The following is a 23,204-nucleotide window of genomic DNA, read 5'->3' as shown; positions in this document are numbered from 1 at the left end:
GGCTTGAATTCTAAAATGCCCTTGTTCCCTCAGGCCCCCTGGGGCTCTGCAGTAATTCCTCGGAGGTTGTATAAGTCTCCGCTTTAAATATAAATATATATAAAACTTCGCCCTGTCTCTTTCTCTCCTCCTCCTGCCTCTCTCTCTCTCTTTTTTTTAATTTCCTATAATAAAGTTTCCTATTGGATAAGGTCAGCTCCCTGATTTATGCCTGGCTCCTATTGGAAGCGCTCAGGGGCTGACATCACTTAGGAAAGCGAGGGGGTAGGGCTGCCAGATCAGTTTGTCACCACCCAGGCTTCCTTGCCTTTGGCTGGGTGCAACTTCCATTTTAGGTGTTGGATCTGAGAGAAAAAAAGAGAGAGAGAGAGAGGGAGAGACAGAAAGAAGAGCAAGAAAGATCCTAAAAGGAGGAAGAGGTGGCGAAAATCAAACTGCCTTGCTGGATTTGTCTTTCTCTGCACATTGGCGAAGACTGGGGTTTCTTTCTTAAAGGATTGGTTTTTAGAAGTCCACATTTGAGGTGTGTGCCTTTTAAAAAAAAATGTGTGTACAGACGGGCAAAGGAGGATAAACCAGTCGAATTTTTGTCATACGGTAACTAGAGGAAATTTTAAAACGGAGAGAGTCTGGTATGTTGATGGGTGACTTTAAAGCAATTATTTCTTCTTTCTACTTTCAATACTTTGGGGGATTTTGGCATTTTATAATATTAAAAAAAGGTAAAATATGCAAGACCTAAAAGCAAACTTCCAGATCTTCTCAGGGAGCTGAATAGATACAGACGGGTAAGAGCAGTTCGGTAAATGTACGTTTTGGTGGATTCATTGATTTTAACTTTTTTTCTCTGGATTAAACTAACATAATTCATTTTTCAGAGCCCAAACCAAAAGTTGGTTTTTTGGCATGTTGCGTGTGGGCTAAGAAAGGAATTTGTCCGGGTCGGAAGCTAGTTATACTGATGGTTCTTCATATGTTTCAAAACTTTCTTTTTTCCTTTATTATTGGATTTGTGGAAATGGAAAGTTGCTGGGAGTTTTGCAGCTTAAATGGTGTTGTTTTTTCCCCCAGAAGTTTGAACAGCCCAGATCGGTTTCAGCCTTGCTGTTTCTGGGTGGATCCCTCTTTTTACTCTTCCAGGTGCGGTGGGTGGGAGCCTTATTCTCCTGTAGACAGAGCCTCCCTGCTTTGCCTTATAAAAGAAAACAAATGGATCCATGTTAACTAAATTGTCATTCCCTTCTTTCTCCTAAAACTACCTTTGATAGCAAAGATTTGTGGCCGTGTTGTAGGTTAAATCTGCAAATATGATAATGTTTGATTTATCTGCTTAGAGAGATAAGGAAATTCTAATCATGCTTTTCAGTTCACCTGAGTAAAGTTGCAACACACCTGAAAATATTTTCAGCTTTATGCTTTCTGAAAGGGTGATGGCTTACATAAGGTTAGGTTAGGAGAAACCACCTATACAAACTTTAGTGTTTAAAAATTGCATTTGAGAAAGTTCGAGGGGAATTTTAATTTTTAAACCAAACTGGAAGCTGTTTTTTTGGAGATGAGTTTTCTGTTTGGTTAATTTACCATGAAATCAGAAATCTGTAAGAGCTGAAGGCCTGTGACTGTGCTTTCATATCTTATATTTAATCTTTAGATTTGTTTTGTTTTTGCAGATACATTCTTGCAAAGATACCAAGTTTAGATAGCTAGAAAGCCAACTCATCAGTAACTGAAAACTGGGACTTTCTTTTCCTTCTCCCTTTGAAAATGTCAATCAGTCTGAAAATTATAGTTGGGATAGATACTGCCCTAATTGTAACAGCATGAACCTTAATGTGTAAGATGCATATTAGCTTTAAACTGGAATGCATCTTTAATAATCCCCTGATTGCACCCCACCAAATCTTTTTAGACTAGGACACTTTGAATTTCTTTTCCAGAATGAGAGTATTTCTTGAAAGATGATTGCATCCTTGTGAGATTGTGACTTCAGGAGGAAGCAGAACTTTGTTCCTCTTTTTAATATAATCTGTGCAAGGGCTACATTAAATTTTTAGTGTCTTGATTTTATAATTATAGCAAGCGCTGTTCAAAAGAAAGAAAAAAGACAACACGCACCATTTTTTGGGCTATAGTTCTTGTTTAAGACTTTGCAAAATTTTCAAATGTTGTCTCTGCCTTGATTCCAGCCTAGGGGGGTTTCTTGGTGGATCTTGGGAAGATTGGTCATGCCAGACTGTCGGTTCCCTACTCAACCTTTAGGGGGAGGGATGAGGGAATCTGGAGTACAAAGGCAGTTTGAAAATAGGTTCTGGATGACTGAGTGGTGGTGATTTGGTTCCGGCTTTAAATACTGGGCTTTGTATAGCTGCACTGAGCATCCTAGTTAGTGTCCAGACTATTTCCACGAACTGAAGGCATTGTTTTGACTGGTGTGTACTATAGAGCCTTTTGGGTGATAAGATGGAAGATTTGTCTTTTACCTCTCCTAATTCTTTCAGGAAATATAGTAAGGGATGGGCATATGTAAATATCCTTTTACTTACTTATTTTGGTATGTTTTCTTTTGCTCCTTATTTTGGTTTTGGGGTAAAAAAGAATGACAAATAAGTATGAGTTGTGCACATTTTTCTTTCTGTGTTTGACTCCTATACACTGTTGGTTTCTTTGTTATGTTAAGTGAGGTCTGTGTTCCAGGTGGCAGTTCCTTTTGAGGGATTAGAGTTCTAGTGCCTTTCTCAGGGTTCCAATTATGGTGAGTCAGAAGGGCTGGAACATGTTCTCTTAACTAGCAAAAAATGGGGACTGTTGGAGATCTTAAAAATATAAAGCTCCAAGTAATTGCAATCCAACCTTCCGTTTATGAGGTAGTTGCTTTCTAAGGATGGGTGAGATAGGATGGATGCGGATAAATTAAGCATAGATCACTATCAATTGGAAGAACAAAATGATTAGCTCTGTATGATTTATTGCTTTCCATATTGGTGCCTGATGGACTCCTGTTTGTAACCACCCCCCACCCCCCACTTTTAACCATGTGCTAAGCGTTTTACATACAAATGTTTTTAAGGAAATTGAGCCTCAGAAAAGCCAAGAGGTTTGCTGAAAATGTCACTCTGCCTGTAAGTGGCAGAGGCCAGGATTAAACCCTTGTCTGACCAACCACAAAGTCCATGGACTTAACTACTAAAACACTTCCATTCTCCAGAGAGAATGGAGAAAACAGCCAGAACTAAAATGAGCCCTTGCTAGAGGCGTGAGTATTCATCTTGTGCAGGGTCAGTCCTCACTTAGACACCCCCCCCCCCATGATGTTGGGGTAATGCATGTGAAAGATCAGTTTTCCTTAAAGCCCATGGGGAGCTGGATATCCTAGAATGGATATTATTTCAATCTTTAGAACAGGGATCTTTCCATATGTGTGCCATTGCTGTCTTATTTATTAAACTTAACTGAAAATGTCCTAAACTTCAATTTTTTTTTCCAGAGAATTTTCAGGTATATGGTTTGGAATGATATTGTCAACCAGCAGGTAGTTCAAATATTTATCACACTGTATTGTAATTGTTTATTTTTGTGTTTCCCACTAGACTGAGCTGCCTGAGTGTAGGTACTGTCTTATCTCTATCCTTTTAGCACCTATCTTAGTGTCTGGTACATAGTGAGGTGTTCAGTAAGCCTTGATTAAATAAGGCACTTGATGTGAATCAGTGAGGAACTGTGGGGAAGGCTGAAAGGAAGTTAAAGTAGGAAGCAAAACAACATGGATTAATAAAATTGCAAAAAAATTTTGAAACTTTTACTTTAGACTGTAGTTTCAACCTTTTCTGCATCTCTTCCCTTCCATTTTTAAGCAAAATTTCTGGAAATAATTGAGGATTTTAAATTTAAATTTTTTCCTTTACCTTGTTCCCTTTCTGGGGAAGTAATCCAAAGAATCGTGTAAAAAGTAATGGTCCAAATCCGTTCATGTCATAATATAGGAAGGTGTCAGTATACTAATGGATCACTCAACCACTGACAACCTGAAATGTAGCCATTTTCTAGGGGAAAGGAAGTGGTTGCTGAAAACATTGAAACAGCAGTACTAAAGTGTTGCTTTCAGCACGGTGTTAGGAAGTTCTGTGTTGGTTTTTACGTTTGTTAATAAAAGCATAAAACATTTGGGATGGTAGTTTTGAATGTCACTGTTTCAAAGAAGGCATGTTTGGATATCGTATTTTTTTTGTCACTGCTTCAGCTATGAAACTTCAGGAGATTTTGTTCACTAAGTGTATTGGTTTTAAGTACCTGAATTATTTTTCATTGGTAATTTAGAATAATAGTAACAAAAAACTTGCCTAAAGGAATGAATTGTAGGTAATCAAGTAGATAACTACAAATATTCTTTCATGTTTTCTTCCCTTGCAAAAGGGGTTAAATGCCACATGAAACTGAAAATAGCAGTTGCTCTGCTTAAATGCAGCTGCCTCCAAGGTATCCAACAGAGCGTTATATAGCCTAGCAGGGAGATTGTAGAATGGGACTCCAGGATCTGGAAAGGACAACTGTTCTGTTTAGAACTATCAAGGGGAAATAAGGGTGTAGATTGATTTGTATTTAGTTGTGTTGTATAATGTACTTTCTGGAAGTAATTTTTTCCTCCCTAATTCTACTTAGAATTGCACGTTGTTCATTATTAAATATTAAGTACTGAGATTGGGCTCCCATGTACTATTCTGGTTCGGGGATGGTTCCCCATTTTCAGGACAGCTTCCTCCCCATCAGACTGGACTGATACGGCAATTTAGATAAGACATATGGTGAAGGCATTATAAGGACCCAAAGAGTTTTCTTATCTTAAAGTCTTCTTTGCTGACCAAAGAGGTAATACGTAATTTGATCATCACTTTCACAAACATGCTCCATTATATGACGATAAAGGCAATTTTTAACTTTTTGTTTTGAGAAAATTTCAAACTTCAGTTAAGTTGCCAGAATAGCTCAATAACTTGTTCATTCCCTAGATATCAGCTGTTAACATTTGGACACACATGCTTTATTACTCTGTATATTGTGATCAGTATGCTGGCCAGATTGAGAATTTCCAATCTGAGAGTTTCACAAATATATGGCGAGGCAAGGCAGCATAGCATAGTGGTTAAGAGCATGGATTCTGGAGTCAGACTGCATGGGCTAAGATGTTGCTCTGCCACTTACTAGCTGTGTAACTTTGGGCAAATTGCTTAATTGTTCTGGGCCTTGGTCTCCTTTTCTGTAAAATGGGGATAATAATATTAACCAATCTGTGGGATTGTTGTGAAGATTAAGTGATTTAATATATGTAAAATTCATAGAAGAGTGCCCTGTTAATAGTAATACCTTGTAAGTGTTTGCTGTTAGAATGAATACTTTCAATGAATTCAAATATCATTTGCCTGTTGGTCTAAATGCTCTTTAAGTTCTCTTAAAACCTAAGATTCTATGAGATAGGTATAGATGTTTATATTGAAGAATAAATAGACTTCTTAGATGGGTGTAAGCCAATTTTTTTTTTTTAATGGGAAAAAAGTATCTTTAGCAATAGTCAACATTGAAGAGTTGTGTGGGCAGGGTTGTCCAAAATAAGGGTGGTATGGGAATGGTAACTTAATAAAGTGAGGTGAGAATGTGTGTGTGAGTGGGGTTGGGGTAGGGGTGGGGAAATAAACAGGTGGCAAAGCTTGACTATTTTACAATAGTTTTCCTTTCGAGACTTTGATCCTTTAGGGAAAAAATAGTAATACAAGTTTCTGCCACCTTTTTGTGCCTCTAAGAGATAGAACTTTAGCATCCAAGGGGTAAACTTTAATTTATGTAGAGAATGGATTGAAAAAGGCTTTGTTTGGGTGTATTATTCTTGATTTTGAACTGGATCCTTTACCTCAAAGTCTTATTTGTCCAAGCAGGATTTTTGTAGGATAACATTCAGTTATGAATGGTTGTAGAGGAAACAGTTGTATACAAACTAAGACAAGCTTTGTTATCCCTTTTCTTGAAATAAGCTTCCCTCTTTTGTGTTCAGGAAACCTCATTCTCTATTTGCAAGCCCTTATTTGTGGACATTTTTAAAACTGTGACATGGAAATTTTGGGTTCTTGAATGCTCCCTGTGAGAAAGGAAGCTTCTAAGAAAGAGATCTGCTGTTATATATGGAAAAGCTAAACTGGCCTGTGGGAGATACATACCTGTAAGATGCAGCCTTGCTGGAAACTTGTAGGTTTCTCCCAGCCTAAGGTTTTTTCCTTCTTTTTTCCTGCCCCTCCTTTATACTAAATAACCCATGAAACTAGTGTCCTGAACGGTATTGAAACTAATTTCTATTGGCAATCCATAGCCTCCTGCTGTAGATTCCTCCTCCCAGCTCCCCACCTATTTTATCCACATTTGCCTCTATTGATTATCCTATGTTTTCTCTATTTCATTTGCTTGCCTGTTCTCTGTAGTGTCTTCCTTTACCTCTCCTTATCTTCCCTGTCCTTTTTCCCCTTAGGTTGGTGTTTTCATGGGTATCACTTTGCCTCACTAACGCTATATAGAAGTTTCTGATTCTTACTCTAGAATAAACTGCATTCATGAGCCAAAGGTAGAAGTATTAGGATACTGCTTCTGGTTTATTTCACTTAAATCTAAAATAGGATTACAACAATTGCAATCTAAGAAGAATGATCTCTTCTAGTAAGTCAGATTAGTTTTTATCTTTTTGATTTTCAGATCTCATCCACATTTACTAACTACTCATTTCTGTTCAGTTGATAGTAGAGCAAAATAAATGTACTTTCCCAAGTAAATTATCATTAGTGAATGTGCTTCCCGTGTTCTATACTGGAATGCAGCAGGACACTGGGTGGTCTCTTTTGTGGAGTGGACAGATTTTTGTTTTAGGGAACTTTTATTTTAAGAAACCAAAATATATTCTGATAGTTGAGGACATAAGACATTGTTAAAGAAACGAGGTCAACCTTTCAATACCTTTTATCAAAGCACCTGCGGTTCCCATTTCATTGCAAGTGAAGTAAATCTCATTGAAATGAAGTAGCTGGTGTATATTCAACATACTTTTAAAATAGAATACTCTGTTTTGAAAGAGAAATAGGTACTAATCTGATTTCTTTCCACTGCTGCTTTATTGGAATGGGGGAACTTCTGTAATCTCTCTGTTGTTCTCCTCTTTTTTGTTTACTTTGTAAACCAGGGCAAAGTTGGCCACTTGAATGTCTACCCTACTGAAGGTCAGCCGAATCAGATAAGGCTACAGTAGACCCCAATTCATGCGCCCAAGATTGCAATTAGAAAAAAGTGTGGGTGGGGAGAAGACTTGAGACAAAGTTGATTTAGTTTCTAAAATTCAACTTTTTGTTTTCATTGAAAAAGTAAAACATCATCATTCAAAAAAAAAAAGCTGTGTGCCACTTCTTGCTGGAGTACAACAATAAGCCACATAGCCCTAAGTACTTGTCCTCACAACAGACCTTGTATTCTAGTTGGAAGAGATGAATAATCAGCAAGTAAATATGTAGAATGTCAAACTGTGATAATACTATTCAGAAAAAAAAAAAATGAGGAGGATGGAAGATAAGAAGTTCTGGGTGGGAGTGAGGTTATTTTATATATGGTGGTCAGGGAAGGCTGCCGCACTTAGAAGGTATATTTAAGAAAGACCTAAAAGAAATAGTGGAATCTGGTCATGTGCATATGAGAAGAGTTGGAAGTGCAAAGGCCCTGAGGCTAGTTGTTGCCTTTGAGCAAGGCAGGTGGGAGGAGAAGTAGACCTGACCAGAGAGGTTCAATGGTGAGGGTGGGGGGAAAGGGGGAGAAGGAGTGGGGATAATGTAGGGCCTTGTTGTGTACTATGCTGTACAAAGAAAAATTGTCTCCTCACTTCAGACCTCCGAGATAACAGCTATTACCTATTTCTTGTTTGTCTTTGAAAGGCATTGACAGCACCTAACCCAGCCGCCATCTTTCTCCCATTGTAGAATTTTCATGTGAGTATAGTCAGCAAGTAATTTGTATAGTAGATTTTGCATAGGTTGACCCTTGTCTTGGGAATGATAATAATAGTAGACAACTATTTAGTATAAGCTGTAGTGTTTGGGGAATGAGATGAGATGCAAAATTTTCATACCTGGAGAAATAAATTTCTCCACCTTCTAATCTACGTAGTCAATTTTCTAGCAATAAAAGGAGTGGCAGCCTAGACTGGGTACGATTTCTTTTTGAGTACAGCATTTGTTGGTGTGGTTATGTGCTTTTAATCAACTATTACACCTGCCTCACTGCTGCATCTCCCTTTGCTTATTCGACCAAAAAACCACTCCTTTTCCAAAACCCTAATTGTTGGGATTTAATGGCTTCAGGGATCGTTGTAGGTTACGTTATCTATATGTCTGTTTCGTACTGCTGGGGATTTGATCAACTCTAATAACCAATTTATGTTACTATTTTCCTTTTCCATGTTTATCTTCAGGCAGTGAGTGTTATTAAAGCATATACTGAGCCACTTGTCCTGGATGACTTTGGTTGGGGTTGAGGAATAAGCACCAGCTATTTAATGATTGATGCTCTATGGCAACCCCACATGGGAAAGTGAAAGGATCTTTGATTACCAGAGTACCTGTGTCTCGAATCACCCACACTTATTTTCCATCTCATGACTCCTGGTTTAGCTAGTCTGTCCCTCAGTAAAGAGTTCCTCTGTCTCCCTCTCTCTCTCTTACTTTGTCTTGAGTCTTGGAACTTGACCTGGTTACTCTTTGTTCTTCCCTTTAATTATACCTACCTAGTTGTCATCCTGCTATTTAATATCATCCTTGGGAGATGACTTCAACCAGGAAATATACTTTTTTTCCTCCCTGTCTCTTCTCCTTTGGTCAGGTAGCGGTATCATCTTGCATAGGAAATACTCCAGGCAATTACAGATTCCCCAAAATTTTGACATTACTTTAAATGGGTGTTTGATGTGTATTACTTCACCATTTATTGATGGGGCTAGAATATTTGTGGTTGTCTCAAGAGCATGTTTTTTAATGCCTTTCTTCTATCCTAAACCTTCAGTGACACATGCTTCCTTGTGGAAATATTTCTCTTTATGGTTCTTCTTCAAACATTTTGCAATTCACTTTTTCTTTCTCAATCCTGAAGTTAAAATGACTCACTTGTTAAGTGTTAGAGTTAACACTTGAATCCAGAATTTCTGGTTATTTCTATTATTTTGCCAGCTGACCTATTAATTATCTAGAGACTTAAATGCTAAATTTAGGACTTTGGAGTTCTTTTGGGATGGAATATGGGGCCAATGTTTGAAACTTTGGTACAGCTCTTTCTTCCTTAGAGGAAATGTTAAGATATTTGAAAATTAATGCGGTCATGCAGTCTGCAGTATAAATAGGGATATTCTTCAGTGTAGCAAATCAGGATTCCAGGGAAGGCATTGCTGACAAGGCAATGCTGAGACTCTTCTCAGCAGTCTTTTAGTAATTTCTTGTAGAAATTCTGAGTCTAGAATATAGGATTTAGTACTGTGTAATTCCAGCCATCCTTACATTTAAATACATGGTTTCAAAGAGCCTTTAATCCAGACTGAATAATGAGCTGAGCTATCTGGTGAGCAGTAAAACATGCTCAAATAATGTATTTTATAACTAGCACCCTTTTTACAAGAGGAATGTGTTGGTCAGAGAGATGTCAGTGATAGAGGCCAGTATAGTGTTTCCCAACAAATCATCAGAATCACTTTTTAAAAACAGGCCTCCCCTCAAGGAATCGAGGTATGGGGGGACAGGGAGGTGGATTTGGGTGATTTTATTTTTATTTTTTTAAAGCTCCCCAGGTCATTCTGATCAGTCTGTCAGGTTTGAGGATGATAAAACGTGAACATTTGAGTTAAGCTTCATTGGTTTGTGATTTCTCAGGTAGGTGGTTATTTTAATTAGTATGTGACAAAGAGAAGAATAGTTCACGGTAGTAGACATGGTAAAAAGGTGGCTAACTTGAAGTGAAATTATCTACCTATATATCCTGTATTGTTTTGGAATTACAATTGTCACTGCCTGATTTGGGGGTTATGCCAGCACTTAGCATGGTATGGAGGACTTGCCTGTTGGGGGAAGGGAATCTTTTAGACCATATCTCCATTTCCCCTCTCCGTTTTGAATTTGTGGAGCAAATTCAGGAGAGGATGTTAGCATTGAAACTCAGCTGGACAATTTGTTTAAAACTTGACAGGAAGGGCCAATGTCACTTCCTGTCTGAAAAGGAAGTGGTGGCTTCCTTCCCTTCCTTCTTGGGTAATGGGCCGACTTGGAATGTGGGTGGAGGAGGGGCCGGTCATATTAGCACTCTTAACTAGTTACCATGCCTTGGGAAATCCTGTTACCGTCAGTGGTCAAGTGTGGCTGAAAAATATTTGCTCCCTTTTCTCCTTACTTGCAACATCAGAAATTGGTGCTGTGTGGGTTCTTGTCTCTTTGCCCTTATGGGCACCTGTACTAGGTTTGGCTGTTGGAGTTCAGGAAGCCTCTAATCTCCGAGACATTATCTTACACTTAACCTTACAGACACCTCCCTAGTATTCCCTGACATTTGAAAATAGATCAAGGAGTTGTATGGAAGAAACTGAAACCTCTGACTCTGAGGAGGGGGTAGGTTGGGAAAAGGAGAACATTATTGGACAGAGGGGAGGGGATGATAAAGCTTTCTTATTTTTAAATTGAGCAAAGAAAGCATTCCTTCTAAATGGGGCCAGTTGGCTTTCTTCCTGCTATTTTAGTCCAGGCTTTTTCCTACTGACCAGTCAGTTGTATTAAGTGTTTGATGTGAGCTTGAACTGTGATCTCTGGGGTGGGGGAAGGAGAGTGGTGGAAACAGCTGGTGCCTTCATCAAGCCATCTCAATTATGCTGCTTTTCAGAGTATTTGGGAGTAGGGAATGGAGGTCTGGGTGGGGGTGGGGAGCTGGGAAGGAATTGGATATGTGTTAGCAGAGTCCCAGCAACTCTCATGTGGTGGGATTGGATTCTCAGGCACCCTTAATAGTATGTGGGATGTTGGCTAGTTGGAATGTAGCTGAACCTTTCTCAATTACATTCTGTTTCCTGACACCCTTTCTTCTAATTCTTTCAGCTTTGGGAGAGAAGGGTGTGGGAAGTTATATAGCCAAGCAGATTCATGCTTTTCCAACCATCGAGTATTCAGCTTAAGTCTTGGGCCCTTCCAGTGACTTTCTTCTTACCCATTCATTATTCCTTTGCTTGGGTTTTCTAAATATGTCTGCAAACAACCAGAGTTACAATTAGAACCAGGACATCTGGTGAAGTCATGCTGAGTTGTAACCGTTTGGCTATACTGGTCTCTCTGCCTCCCTACACACAAGGGTGACTATATTTCTGAGTCAGCAGTCCCTTTCTGTCTTTACCTGCTCAATTTTAGGCAGGAAACCTGCCAGGCATCCAGTGGAGCAACAGCGGCATTGATATGGGTGTGTTCAGTTCTCTGGGGTGTGCCTTTGAAAACTCTTTCATTTATTTATTTTAAGTGCCTTGGAAAACTCTTCTGTATTAAACTCCACTATTTTCATCTGCTTTTGTATATCTATCCCACAACAGTACTTAATTGACTATAATTTACTTTAGCTGGGCTATGAATGAGGGCGAATACTACCAATTATAACCAAGTTTTAAGTTATTCGAGAGAGGAAAGGAGTTAATCACATTTGGTGCTAAGTATGAGGTCTTAAACTTCTGTTTTCATGCACTTCCATGATACAATTTGCAGTGGCTAGGCCTTAGTGTTGAACTTCTGATCTAAAACACAGTGTTAAACATTCACTTCTCTATCCAGCCCTAGAATGGCGGACTATTCTGTGTATTCCTATCCCATCTGCTTCCACTGGTTTATACCAGATCCAGATATGGGCTAAGTCTTTCCAAGTTGTGCTGTTTCAGACTTTCGCATCATTTGCTGCCTAGATCAGGGTTCAGCCTGGAGTCCTTCTGGTAGGTCAAAGCTTATCAAAGAAGAAGGACAAAAAAATTGAGGAGAAAAGATGAGAAATGATAGCATATTTATTAGTTAGTTGCCTGGAATGTGCCCTGGTTGGAGAACTCTGTGCTGAGCCTTGTGCTGTTTAACGCACAGGGAATTGAGCCCCTTGGGCAAAGAATGTCCCTTCCTTGGATTTCAAGAATCTGGCCAATAGACCTTAACCTCTATCTGCATCTGTGCTTCTGGGGTTTAGGGCTAACTTCCAATGGGCTTGTACAAGATAATAGAAAAATGTATTCTATCTCCCTTCTTGGAGTCAACTGAAGACCCTTATTAGGAAGGGAGACTTTCTTTACTGACTGGGTTCCAAATCTTTAGCTCTTGACCTACTTTCAGGGGTTCAGGGGCTGAAGTGCAGCAAGCAGGAAAAGCTGAGGTTCTTGTCTTGACCTCTCTGTCGCCAAGGCTGCTGTGTAATTCCTAGTGGTCCTCCTCTCATTCTCTAGGGACAGCAGGGAACTTCGCTCCCAGGACCTGATAAGCTGGTGCCTGTCTGTGTCTCTTTGTGGGGTGGAGTCTGCTGCCTTTGTTTGTTCTCTGTGGGGCCTGTTTTAGGAGTCAACTTTATGCTTGTGGAGAAAAGAGGACTTTGAAAACAGTAGAAATGGGTGATAGGGTAAAAGAGGATGTATCCTAAAGTAGTTCTCCAAGTGAGACTATTCTGTTGGCTGAATTCAGGTTGGTAATCAGATTGGCATGATGAAGCTTTTTTGGGGGATGTATCATAAGTAGTTGAACCGGATATAACAGCATCAGTAGCTTTAAAATCCCCAGTGCTGTGCCTCCAAAGTAATTTGCTAAGTAGGAATCCTAAAAATCCACTCAACCCCTCCAAACCCTTAGATCCTTATACAGTATCTTTCTGCTGATTCTTAAAGGCCTGAGCTTTGTCCTATGTAGTGTTCGCTTGGGGCAGGGAGGAGGGTTGTTTTCCCGAACATGATAAGGAACTGAGCAGGGCAAAGTGGGAGCTCTTGCTGGTGATTGGTAGACAGGATGCCCTGGAATGCGGTTGGCCGGCAGCCCAGAATCCAGCACTTTGTATTTGTTTGTTTCTGGGAGACTGTGGTCTGGTGCTACTGACAGGAAGTGAGAAAGCTGGGAGCGGGGGAACAGAGAGGGGCGATGTCTTTGTGGTTCTCCTGTGAAATCTCTTTGTCCCTGGAGAGCAGCTCTCTGCTACAGAGCTCTACTGAGAAGAGAGCAGTCTTTGTGTATAATGGGTCTCAGAGCATCTAGCTATTCTGAGAGATTAGGGGCAGTGTGAATTCTGACTGTGGCCTATTGCGCCTTAGCACTTGAGTTATATAAATGGCCTTGTTCTCTTAGCATTGGAGATCTAACTGAATTTTGTTTGCTATTGTTATTTATGGATCGCTAAGATTTGATTAAGAAAGGACTTTTAGAAGGAGGTAGATGTTAATGTTTATGTATTGTATATACTGCAGATACCTAAACAGGACAAAGAAACAGGCAACGCTGGGGCCCTGCTTTTTAGGTCTCACCTTTCTAACTGGCACCCTAATACCACAGAGCAGGAGGAACCTACCCATTCTTTGATTTCTGTATTGAGAAGTACTGGCAATTCTCTAATGTTAGCACAAAACTAGGGGCTGGCTGGTAGTTTCCTGAGATTTTATTCCTATGTCAAGACTGAAATAGCACCTGTAGCACTCCCTGCCCTCCCCATCCCCCCTTCTCCTTGTTTTGTATTTTCCCTGCCCTCAATCCCAGCTGTGAAACAGACATCTCTTCTCACTTTGCGGATTGGGTGGCTGAGTTCTCAACTTCTTGCCAAGCTGGCTAGTCCCTGAGCACACACACAAACCCGCCTTTGATTGCCCAGAAGGACAGCTGCCCTAGAGGCAGATTGCTAACATACCGCTAGAACAATCCCTCCCCTCTGTTCTGTTGCTAGCTAGCACAATCTTCCCTGCTTCTAGTTCCTTCTGTTTCCCCCCCAGCTCTGATCTCTGCTTTTGGTTTAGTGAGATGCCACATTAAAAATAAGAGTACGGATATTTGTGATTATACTTTTTTTCCTGGGCTGTGTTATGCGATCAGACAGTGCAGCATGTAGCTAGATTTTTACAGCAGATTTGTCAGTGGAGAGGTAGGTGATCTGTATAAAATATTACCTTTTGTCTGTACTACCTGCTATGTACTTGTTCCTTATTAATAAAGGGGAAATCTGAGGTAGATTGCAAGCTACTTTTTCTCAGAATTGATTAAGCTGCTGGTTCCACTCCATCCCCTTTATTTGCCACCCCCCACCCCGCCAAGTTTACTTTTAGCCAACTTCTCTGTGTTAGAATGACTTTTAACCACAGGAAACATACAGAGTTCATACTCATCCCACTGTATCCAAGGAGAAGGAACATAGACTTCAAGTAGAACAGATGCATTTCCACTACTTACTAGCTTTATTACCTTAGGCAAGATACTAAATACTTCTGATGTACAGTTTACGCATCTCTAAAAAAGGGCCAACATTAGTAGAGTATGGAAAGGATTATGTGTGATAACTTGTAAGGGGAGATCAATAATTAATAATTCCCAACTTTTCTAACCCTTTTAAGGTTGGATTTTTCACTTTATTTTTTCAAATATGACACTTCCCACTGTCTGTCCTGTAGTGGAAATAAGGTCTGATTGATTTCTTCATAGGTCCGCAAACTTCTTCTTTGTTGCTTGTTGTCCAAACTCAACCTGATAGAAAGAGAAGTCTTGTTGGTCTCTTTTCAGGGCTCTGTGGAAGTGTGACTGAGTTAATATGACTCAGTCACATGCTTTCCACTTTTCCAGGTCTTCAAATGATGGGCAAAGGGATGGGGAGAGTGCCATAGAAAGAAACTAAAGGGGTTTGGTGAGTAGCTTCTTCTTTAAAAAAGGAATGTGAACTCATACAGTTGGGTGACCTCTAGTAAACACTAAGGTTAAGCTGCTTTTCCATGAATATTTTTTGCCTAGCCCAGGGTAGGTCATGGCCTTGTTAATTTTAAGATTTCTCTTTTATGACACAACAGTATAGTACCTTTCCATTTTGATTAGATTTTTTTTATCATTTTCTATTGTGTCCCTGACAACTGGGTTTTCCTCCTCCTCTAGTGGGAAAGAGAAAGGCATTTGGCCTCTCCCCTTCCTCTAGTCTGATACCTCTCTGTTTTTTGCCCCTCCCTCTTATCTTTGTTTCTTTATCGGCCTCTCCCTAAATCCTTGCTTTCTCCTTATAAGGCTAGGTGAGACGCCTTTGGCAAGGTGGCAATAGGGATCCAGGTAAGTAACTCAGTGTGTCTCAGATTTTCTCAGGATTGAGAGCAAATTCAGAGTTTCTGTCCCACTGGAAGACTGTGGAGAGGCACGTGGGTAATGGGGGAGGAGAAGGAGGCAGCCTGGCCTGAGAGTTCAGAAGGACTTGTTAGACCAGTCCTGTGTGTGTGTCAGGCATGCTCCAGGGAGAAGCAGGTTTTGTTTCTTTTCCATAGCTTTTCAGTCCTGGGCCCCTTCTGTAGCTGAGAACCACACCCTTCCTTTACTTCAAAGCCAGCCCAGCATTTACCCATTTTAGTATGTTATGGTTGGGATGGATTGGGGGGGGGGGTGGTTTCCAATAATGATTGAGCAGGGAAAAGAGAGCAAGAAGAATGTTCCATCTGGTCTCTGAATTTAGGAGGTCATGATAATAGTGGTATTTTGTTTAGTTTTGTTTTCTTTTTTGATAAGTCAGTAAAAACCAAATGTTGACAGGTAACTTTAGGTCAGGATTATAAAACTGAAGTAGTTTAAGGTGTCCTACTAAGCTGTGGAGATCACAAGTTTAACCTCCTTTATAACAAGAAGTATTTTTTTTTTTTAATTTACTTTTCTTATTTTAAAATTCCTTATTTGCTCTGAAACCCCAATAGGATACATGCATCACTCTTTCCTAAGAGGAGGGTGATTTGCCCAGAGAGTCCCTTAATTTATCAGAGAGATTTCATGGTAGATACAGTGATACCCAGTTTTTCCTTGCTGTCCTATAAGACTCAGTCAGTCAGCCTTTTTGGTGCTCTAAGTGGAGAAGCTGAGCCTGACATATAAAGCAGATCTACAGGGAACCAGGGAACCTGCCAACACCTAAGTCAAGGCTAATTTCGGAATACAGGTGACTGATAAAGCAGAGATGATTCTTTTGTGACTCAGAGTTCTCAGTTCAGTTGAGATTGGGAAGTGAGCAGAACCTTCCCTTCTTCAGGTTTTATGCAAATCACGTCTGAGCATTTGAGGATTAGAGTGCAAGTGAGTCTTCCCCAGTGAAGGGAGAATCACCAGAATTGTTCTGACTGTGAGCTTCAGACAGTGAGTTTTAGAGTGGAACATCAAGTAGGGGGTGGGTTTCTTAGACTTTGGACTCTGATACAAGCACTCTTTGTGATAAGCAGCCATAGAAAAACTATTGACACAACCTTTGATTTGGAAACCAGAATGGCAGGTTTTTTTTTTTTTTTTTTTTTTTTCCCTGTGTATGTGGGGTTGAATAGGAATAATTGCTTTGAATTTTGGGGCAAATGTCAGTTAAGGCAATCAAAGGTGTTTTAAAGGAACATTTAGGTGCCTACAGGTCTCACTTTTCTGGCTGGAATGTTGTATGATACAGTTTGTAGTATTACAGGTATGATGATTTATTGATTGTTGTGGTACTCTTCAGTAGGAGGCTTAGTGCACTTTTAACAAAAAGTCTTTAGAAATCCCACAATGATGTGGAAATGGAGTTTTGCTTATCAGTCCTCTTAGAGGGAGGCTATATAGTCGTGACATTGGTTTGATTTCATGATGAATAAATAGAAAGAAGGGAGGAGAGCTGCCTTTGGAGCTGGCTACAGAAAATAAGTTATTTCTCAAGAACCCAAAGTCTCTTTGGTGGGTTCAAAGTTCTCTGTCTCAGGAAAAATTATTTTTCCTCTCTTTGCAGTAATGTCTCCCAGCTAGTTTTTGGCAGAGCCAGGACTTGAACCCCAGGTCTTTTGGTCGTAGTCTGGAATTTTGTTTTTCCCTTCTTGAACGTATAGCAGAACAAACCATTCCAGGGATTGTGCTGTTGGTCAGTGATTTTCACCCTGCTGCCCGGTTAGCATTGTTTGGTCCTTCTGGGTATTTGATTTAATTTAACTTCTTTTGGTTTAGAGTTCTTAGAGAAGAGACTGAATTTTTATTGTTGTTATTGCTTAAATGAGGGAGACTGTGTAATAGTAGGGTCTTTCCACTGTGTGGGGAATACAGTAAAATAGGACCTGTGGCTTAAGAGTAAAACTAGTTATTCTCAAAAAACTTAGCCCTAGAGGAACAGCAAGATTCACTTTATGTGTCTCTTTCTCACTTTGGGAATTCCTCAGTGGTCTCTTCGTGGTAAGAGCAAGTATAATCCATTTAAACATAGTAAGTAGCAAACCTGGAAAGGTGTTGGCCTATCTTCCAAAGTCAGTTAATATTTTGCAGACTCTGGTCTGTAGCATAATCTTTTTATGATGTGCATGAGATGGAGAGGAATCTTTCCTTAAATCTCTGAGCTATGGGGCCATTTACTGTGGCTTGTCTAATCACTTTATTCTCTTCCCCAACTCATGTTTCCTTTTTCCCCCCATTTTTTCCTTTCTCCCACTTATATCTCATATCTAGACATTATGGATAACCTTTAAGCCTAAAGAAAATTGGAACCCTTTCTTTTCCCTTGTTTCCTATGATGGTTGGGAAGAAGTCTCTTAGGGGTTATCCATCTTATATTGAACTTTTATTTTTTGGACTTGACAGTTTAAATTAAAATTTTGCTATTAACTGTGAGATGCTGGTTAATTTTTTTTTTTTTTTTAAACCTATGAGCCTGTTTTCTTATTTGCAATAAAACTTACTTCCTTAGGGTATTGTAAGGATTACCAGGATGATAAAATGTAAAACATTCAGTAAACTGCTGGTTCTTTCCACCTTCCCTTTCTCCTTGGTAGTAAATTGCTAAGATCATATATAATGCTGTGATGACTGCTGGACACTAGAGAAGCACCCTGTGTTCCAAAAACACTGGTCTAAGTAGGTCCTCCTGGTAAATAGAGTTGATGTAGGGAAACCAGCGCATCCACTTATTAGAACCCAGTTATGCTATTGATTAATTAATTTCATCTGCTGGTTCACAAAATAGTTTTGGGCTGAGGCATTACCGTTAGTAATATAATTGGAAGAGAGAAACTAACTCTTGAAACAACTTAATACCTCATATTTGTGTAACATACATTATGTCACCTGATCCTCACAGCAACTTGGAGTTAGTCAGGGCTAGTGGTAGTATTAGCATTTTACAAATGAGAACAAGGCAGTTACCAACTGCTGTTGTTGGCTAGTGGCAGAGCCAGGCTGGGATCCATCTTCTGAGTTCTATTCTATCCCACACAGCCTCTGTCTGCTTCTGCCCAATTTGAAGTAGAAACTCTCTCCATGCTTTTAGACTTAGAAATTTGATCTTCTCTTTCTATTTAATTATGCTGCCCTCTTCCCCAAAGTAGAGGCAGATGGTCAGCTTTAATGCCATGAAGATCGGAGAAGCCAGTGTCTCTCCCGAATTTGTTTCCTGACCTGGAACCCTGGGTAGTTTTCCCTGCCTTTCTTCCTAACCCCCTTTACTGAATAAGTTAAAGTTCCAGGGACAAAAAAGTGTCAGGGTGACAGTATCTTTCTTCAGCAGGGCAGGCTGTCACTGTATGCCTTGTGGTAGTGGTAGTTTGGGCTTTTATTAGCAAAGATTACAGAGCAGAGGCTGCCAGAGTGGTAACTGCAATTCAGGCCTTTTGAAACTCAATAACTGGAACAATCTCTCTTGAGTCCTCTTGGTGTGGAAGGTTCACAGGTCATTGTACATAGCGATTAAGGGCAAGTGCTTAAAATGAAGAAATGGAGATGAAAGGGGAGCAACATTTTTTATAAGGGTACTACTTATTAAAGACTTGAGTGGTCTATTGGAATGTGGGGTGGGAATATGAGAAAGCCCCGATGGGCTTTGGACTGAAAGGAAGAATAGGAATTGATAAATGATTGGGTTGCCCAGAGCTTAGGGTAGGAGGATTTAGAGAAGGGCCACCATTTTCTCAGATTCAGGGACTGGATCCAGTGGAAGGAGTCCTAGTTAATGGAGAATTAAATAGGTGTTTTTGATACTGGAGGAATTTATTGGGTACCTCTTCATTAGTTTCCTCTGGGTACTCTTGCTTGCTGAACACTGAATATATTCTAAGGCAGACGGGACCAAGAATTTGAGTTTGGTGGGACTCTGGGGAGCGTGGGAAAGGGAGCTGAAGCAAAAGGCTCAGGCTAGGCTAGTCCCCACATGTCTTCCTCACCTTCCACTATTACGTTGGTTTCTCAGTGTCTTTGCGGGCATGCTGGGACAGGGCTTTGAGGTTTCTGCCTCAGGTGGGAAGAGGAGGGGAGGGCATTCCAACAGCAGCGTTTTGTTTTTTTTTTTCTTTCTTTTTCCCCAATTGGTTGCTGGAAATTAGGGGGTAATGGGTTTTTATTCATACTGTAACCTGGTCCTGATTCTGTATGGAAGTTCAAGCAGAATCCAGGTTTTGATGAAAACTGCATCCAAGTCCCATGTATCAGAAAACACAGCCAAGTCCAAAGGGCGTCTTGTTACATTAAGCAATTCCAAGTCGTAGTTTAAATTATTCCCTTCCATTTCCAAATGTCTTTCCTCCAATACACCTCCTGCCTTGCTTCTCTTATTTTTATGTATCAGATATATTTTATTTTCCTCTCATTCCCATTTTTCCTCCAAATATTTCTACAGCTCTCTCCTTCCTGCTTCCTCCTTGCTGTGGTGGCTGGGATGCTTCTCCCATGACTTTTTGAGTCTAGACTGGGCTGTTCTCTGTGTTAATTCAATCAGTTACGACCTTCTCTTAACAGGTGTGTATGGAAATTTGTTTATTAAGAATAAAAAGTATCTATTTTAAGTGCTTTTTTCTTTAGGGGTTGATGAGAGGGTGGGGAGTAAGGGAGAGAATTGATTCCAAAACCTGTTTTTCAATATTGTACATTTTGGACTGGCCCTGAAATCTCAGCTATAAGAGAGAAACCTTGTGAAATCCAGCAGTTTGAATACAATGCCCCTTCATTTATTAACCAACTTGCTGTTTATATAATAAAGGTATGGGGAGCTCTTGATTTTTTTATTTGTAATCATTTGTTGTAGAAACAGCATACATAAGTCCTCTAGATTACTGGAATATTTAACCTGAATTGGAGCAAGTAAAAGGTAAAAAGTGGTCTATTTAGAGCTTTCTGCAGGATTACAGAGTTTCATAGGAAGTTCCGCCCATTGACTATTTGGAGGCTAGGATACCAAATACGTTGGGGAATAATTTCAGAGTTTGAGCCTAAGAGGTGAAAGTCCCTGAAAATAGTGCCTTTTTACATGTAGGGTTTTTGTCTTCTAGTGCTCTCTGTCTCCATTAGTTAAGGAACAAGTTTTGCCCTCAATGTGGTAGACTAGTTTTGAAAGGAAGAAAGCCCCTTCATCAATGTATTAAATATGGGGGCTTTTAAATTGAGGATCTGGCCTTAATTTGTTTCCTGTCTTTGGTGGGAAGTTCTTATTACTTCCATTTTTTGTTGGTGTTTAAATTTGACATATTAATTTAATATATTTTACCTCCACTGCAGCAATTTTAGCATTCAGATTTGGGAGAGGTTAAGTAAAACCTGTATTGCCCCATTATCTCTGGAGTGTCTTGTTCCTGCAGGACAGAGAGTGCTTGTTTGTACACTGAGTTATAACTTCATTGCAGTTGATGCCAATAAACTTTCGCAGGGACAGATAATCTAATTTTAGTCTCGCGTTATGATTCCAGTGCTTAGCCACATCCTCCCTCTCTTACCAACAGTGTAGTTGGATCTAGTTGCACCTTTCCTTTAAATAGTTATTTCTGGTGAAGTGTTGAGGAGGATAGTGGGAAAAGGATCTTGCTCTAGTAGACCTGGTGATGGGTTCCCAGGCTGGTGGTGGCTTGCTTTCTGTACTGCAGTAGATTCACGAGAGGGCGTCTTTGGCTCTGGGATTAATAATGCATCTGTCTTCTCTGACCTGTAACCTTTTCTCTCCTCTTTCTTACCTTTCCCGGTAGTGTGAAGTGCGGGGGGGGCCTTCTCCCGCCTTCCTCCTCCCTCTGTGATCCACCTTCCTTTTTACCCTGCCCTGCGGCGGCTCCGCCCCTTACCATCATGGACGACTCAGAGGTGGAGTCGACCGCCAGCATCTTGGCCTCTGTGAAGGAACAAGAGGCCCAGTTTGAGAAGCTGACCCGGGCGCTGGAGGAGGAACGGCGCCACGTCTCGGCGCAACTGGAACGCGTCCGGGTCTCACCACAAGATGCCAATCCACTCATGGCCAACGGCACCCTCACCCGCCGGCATCAGGTAACCCCTCTTTCCATGAGACCTGCAGGTAGGATTTTGGCATGGTTACAGAGTAGCTGTGGTCCTTCCTGTGAAGCTACTCTTTTGATGGTTATGGGCTCTCCAGTGCTCATGATTCACAATGAACCTTTCCAGAGGGGGATAAATACTGACTAAGAGATAGAGAATATTGCTGCTGTGCTCAGTTGGGTGGACTTATCTCTAGAAGCGTCCTTCTAATTTCCTGTTTTCCTGGAGTGGGGTTTCTGGATTGGGATGCGGTTCTAGTAATGGTAGAATTGTGTAGTTTGAATTAGTACTCAAGTTATTTCTGTTTTCTCTGATTGTTCTTTGTATCAGAAATCCAGGAAAGTCAATGCCTGCTTAGTGGTTGGGAAAGTTAGACATCTTATACTCTTAGTTCCAGTTCAGTCTCTCTAAGGGTACAGTCTGTGCTCAGAAAGTATGGCAGTATCTGTAAATTTTGTGCCCCTGCTCCATTTTGTCCTTGTCTGCTCTTTTTCTTGGTTATGTAAATCATTTCTTGGAGGAAGGGTCATTGTTAATTCCATTGGTTAGAGTTGGAGAGGGAGCATCATGCTGCTATTTAACCCAAATAACCACTGGAGCCAGTGGTCTCTGAGGTTGTCTGACTCTGTGATATGACTTGGGATAGTTGGTGTTAGAAAAGAGAAGTATCTTGTGTTTCGTATGTCCCCCTAGTCTGACTTGGCTGCGATGTAATCTGCCTGAGGTTTTGTCTGTTTTTGACTGTTATGTGTGTGTGCATGTGTGTGTAGTAGGCATTGTCTGATAGACCATATCTTAAGAGATCTCTGGGTGGGAAACAGAACGTTTTTCATACTCAGTAGTCCTTTTCATTGATTATTTATTTATTTATTTATTTGTTAAGACAGGAATAGGTTCCTCATGCTGAGTAACTTTGCACTTAAGTGAAAGGACAGGTTATCCCCCCAAATAGGGAATGTTTAGGAATTTGAGGAAGCTATGTGTTTATAATGTTCCAGGATTTTTATAGATTACCAGAGTAGAGTTAAGGATGAGAAGTATATATATTAAAAGGGGGAGCCAGACTGCTCAGGCTTGGAGTTGGTGGGGAATTCCAGGATTAGTGTGTGGTTTCTCTCTTACTTGCTCGCACTCTCTTTTTTATTTTTAACTTCTACTCAGCAATGAAACCACACCCTTCCTTCTTCCTGAAAGTAGTGTTTAATTTCCTCTCCATGCAGCATTATACACCCTACCTAATAGGGGTGTATAATCTATTGGAGACGGAACGGGCAAATGTATTTTTACATGGTATAATGTCATTAGATTATTCCCTCCTGCTTAAGACAGGACAACTTAAGGATGACATTTTGGAGTGTGTTCCGTGGCTTTAATAATTGGTGATAAAGATGTTGAATTGTCTGTTTGCTTGAGAGGACTTGGGCTACTGGTTTTCTTTTTAATACTTGGAAAAGGAGACTCAAGACTCTTGATGCTTTCTTAAAAATGTCGCCTGATATGGGGGTTTCCAATGCCAGTAGAGCATTAAGGAGCATGGAACAATAAAGAAGGCTTTTGGAAACCCCCAACCTAGCCCATCCAACTTTCCTTATTCTTGTAGTCTTCCAAAAAGGTTGGGTGCTGGGGAGCTTAATCCGAGTCTCTTCTGTTTATTCAGCAAATGGTTTGAGTGCCTATTATGTGCCAGGCACTGTT

General features: G+C 40.3%; 1 protein-coding gene across 7 annotated transcripts in view; it reads left to right on the top strand.

Annotated features, from left to right (window-relative positions):
• Positions 1-294: 294 nt before the first annotated feature.
• The window catches only part of CTNND1 (catenin delta 1), a 45,386-nt gene continuing 22,476 nt past the window's right edge, over positions 295-23,204 (top strand). For 4 of the 7 annotated variants that reach the window (XM_037838378.1, XM_037838377.1, XM_037838376.1 and 1 more), the window contains exons 1-3: positions 295-523; positions 19,873-19,991; positions 21,209-21,500. In XM_037838378.1, coding sequence (XP_037694306.1) covers positions 21,306-21,500 — 195 coding nt within the window. In that variant the 5' untranslated portion in view covers positions 295-523; positions 19,873-19,991; positions 21,209-21,305. Of the gene's footprint in view, positions 524-19,872; positions 19,992-20,086; positions 21,501-23,204 lie in introns of those variants that run through there. The other 3 variants (XM_037838374.1, XM_037838379.1, XM_037838375.1) reach the window with 3 other exon arrangements.

Source organism: Choloepus didactylus, chromosome 6, assembly GCF_015220235.1.
Source record: "Choloepus didactylus isolate mChoDid1 chromosome 6, mChoDid1.pri, whole genome shotgun sequence".
Taxonomy (NCBI): domain Eukaryota; kingdom Metazoa; phylum Chordata; class Mammalia; order Pilosa; family Megalonychidae; genus Choloepus; species Choloepus didactylus.
This window is presented reverse-complemented; position numbering and strand designations above follow the sequence as displayed.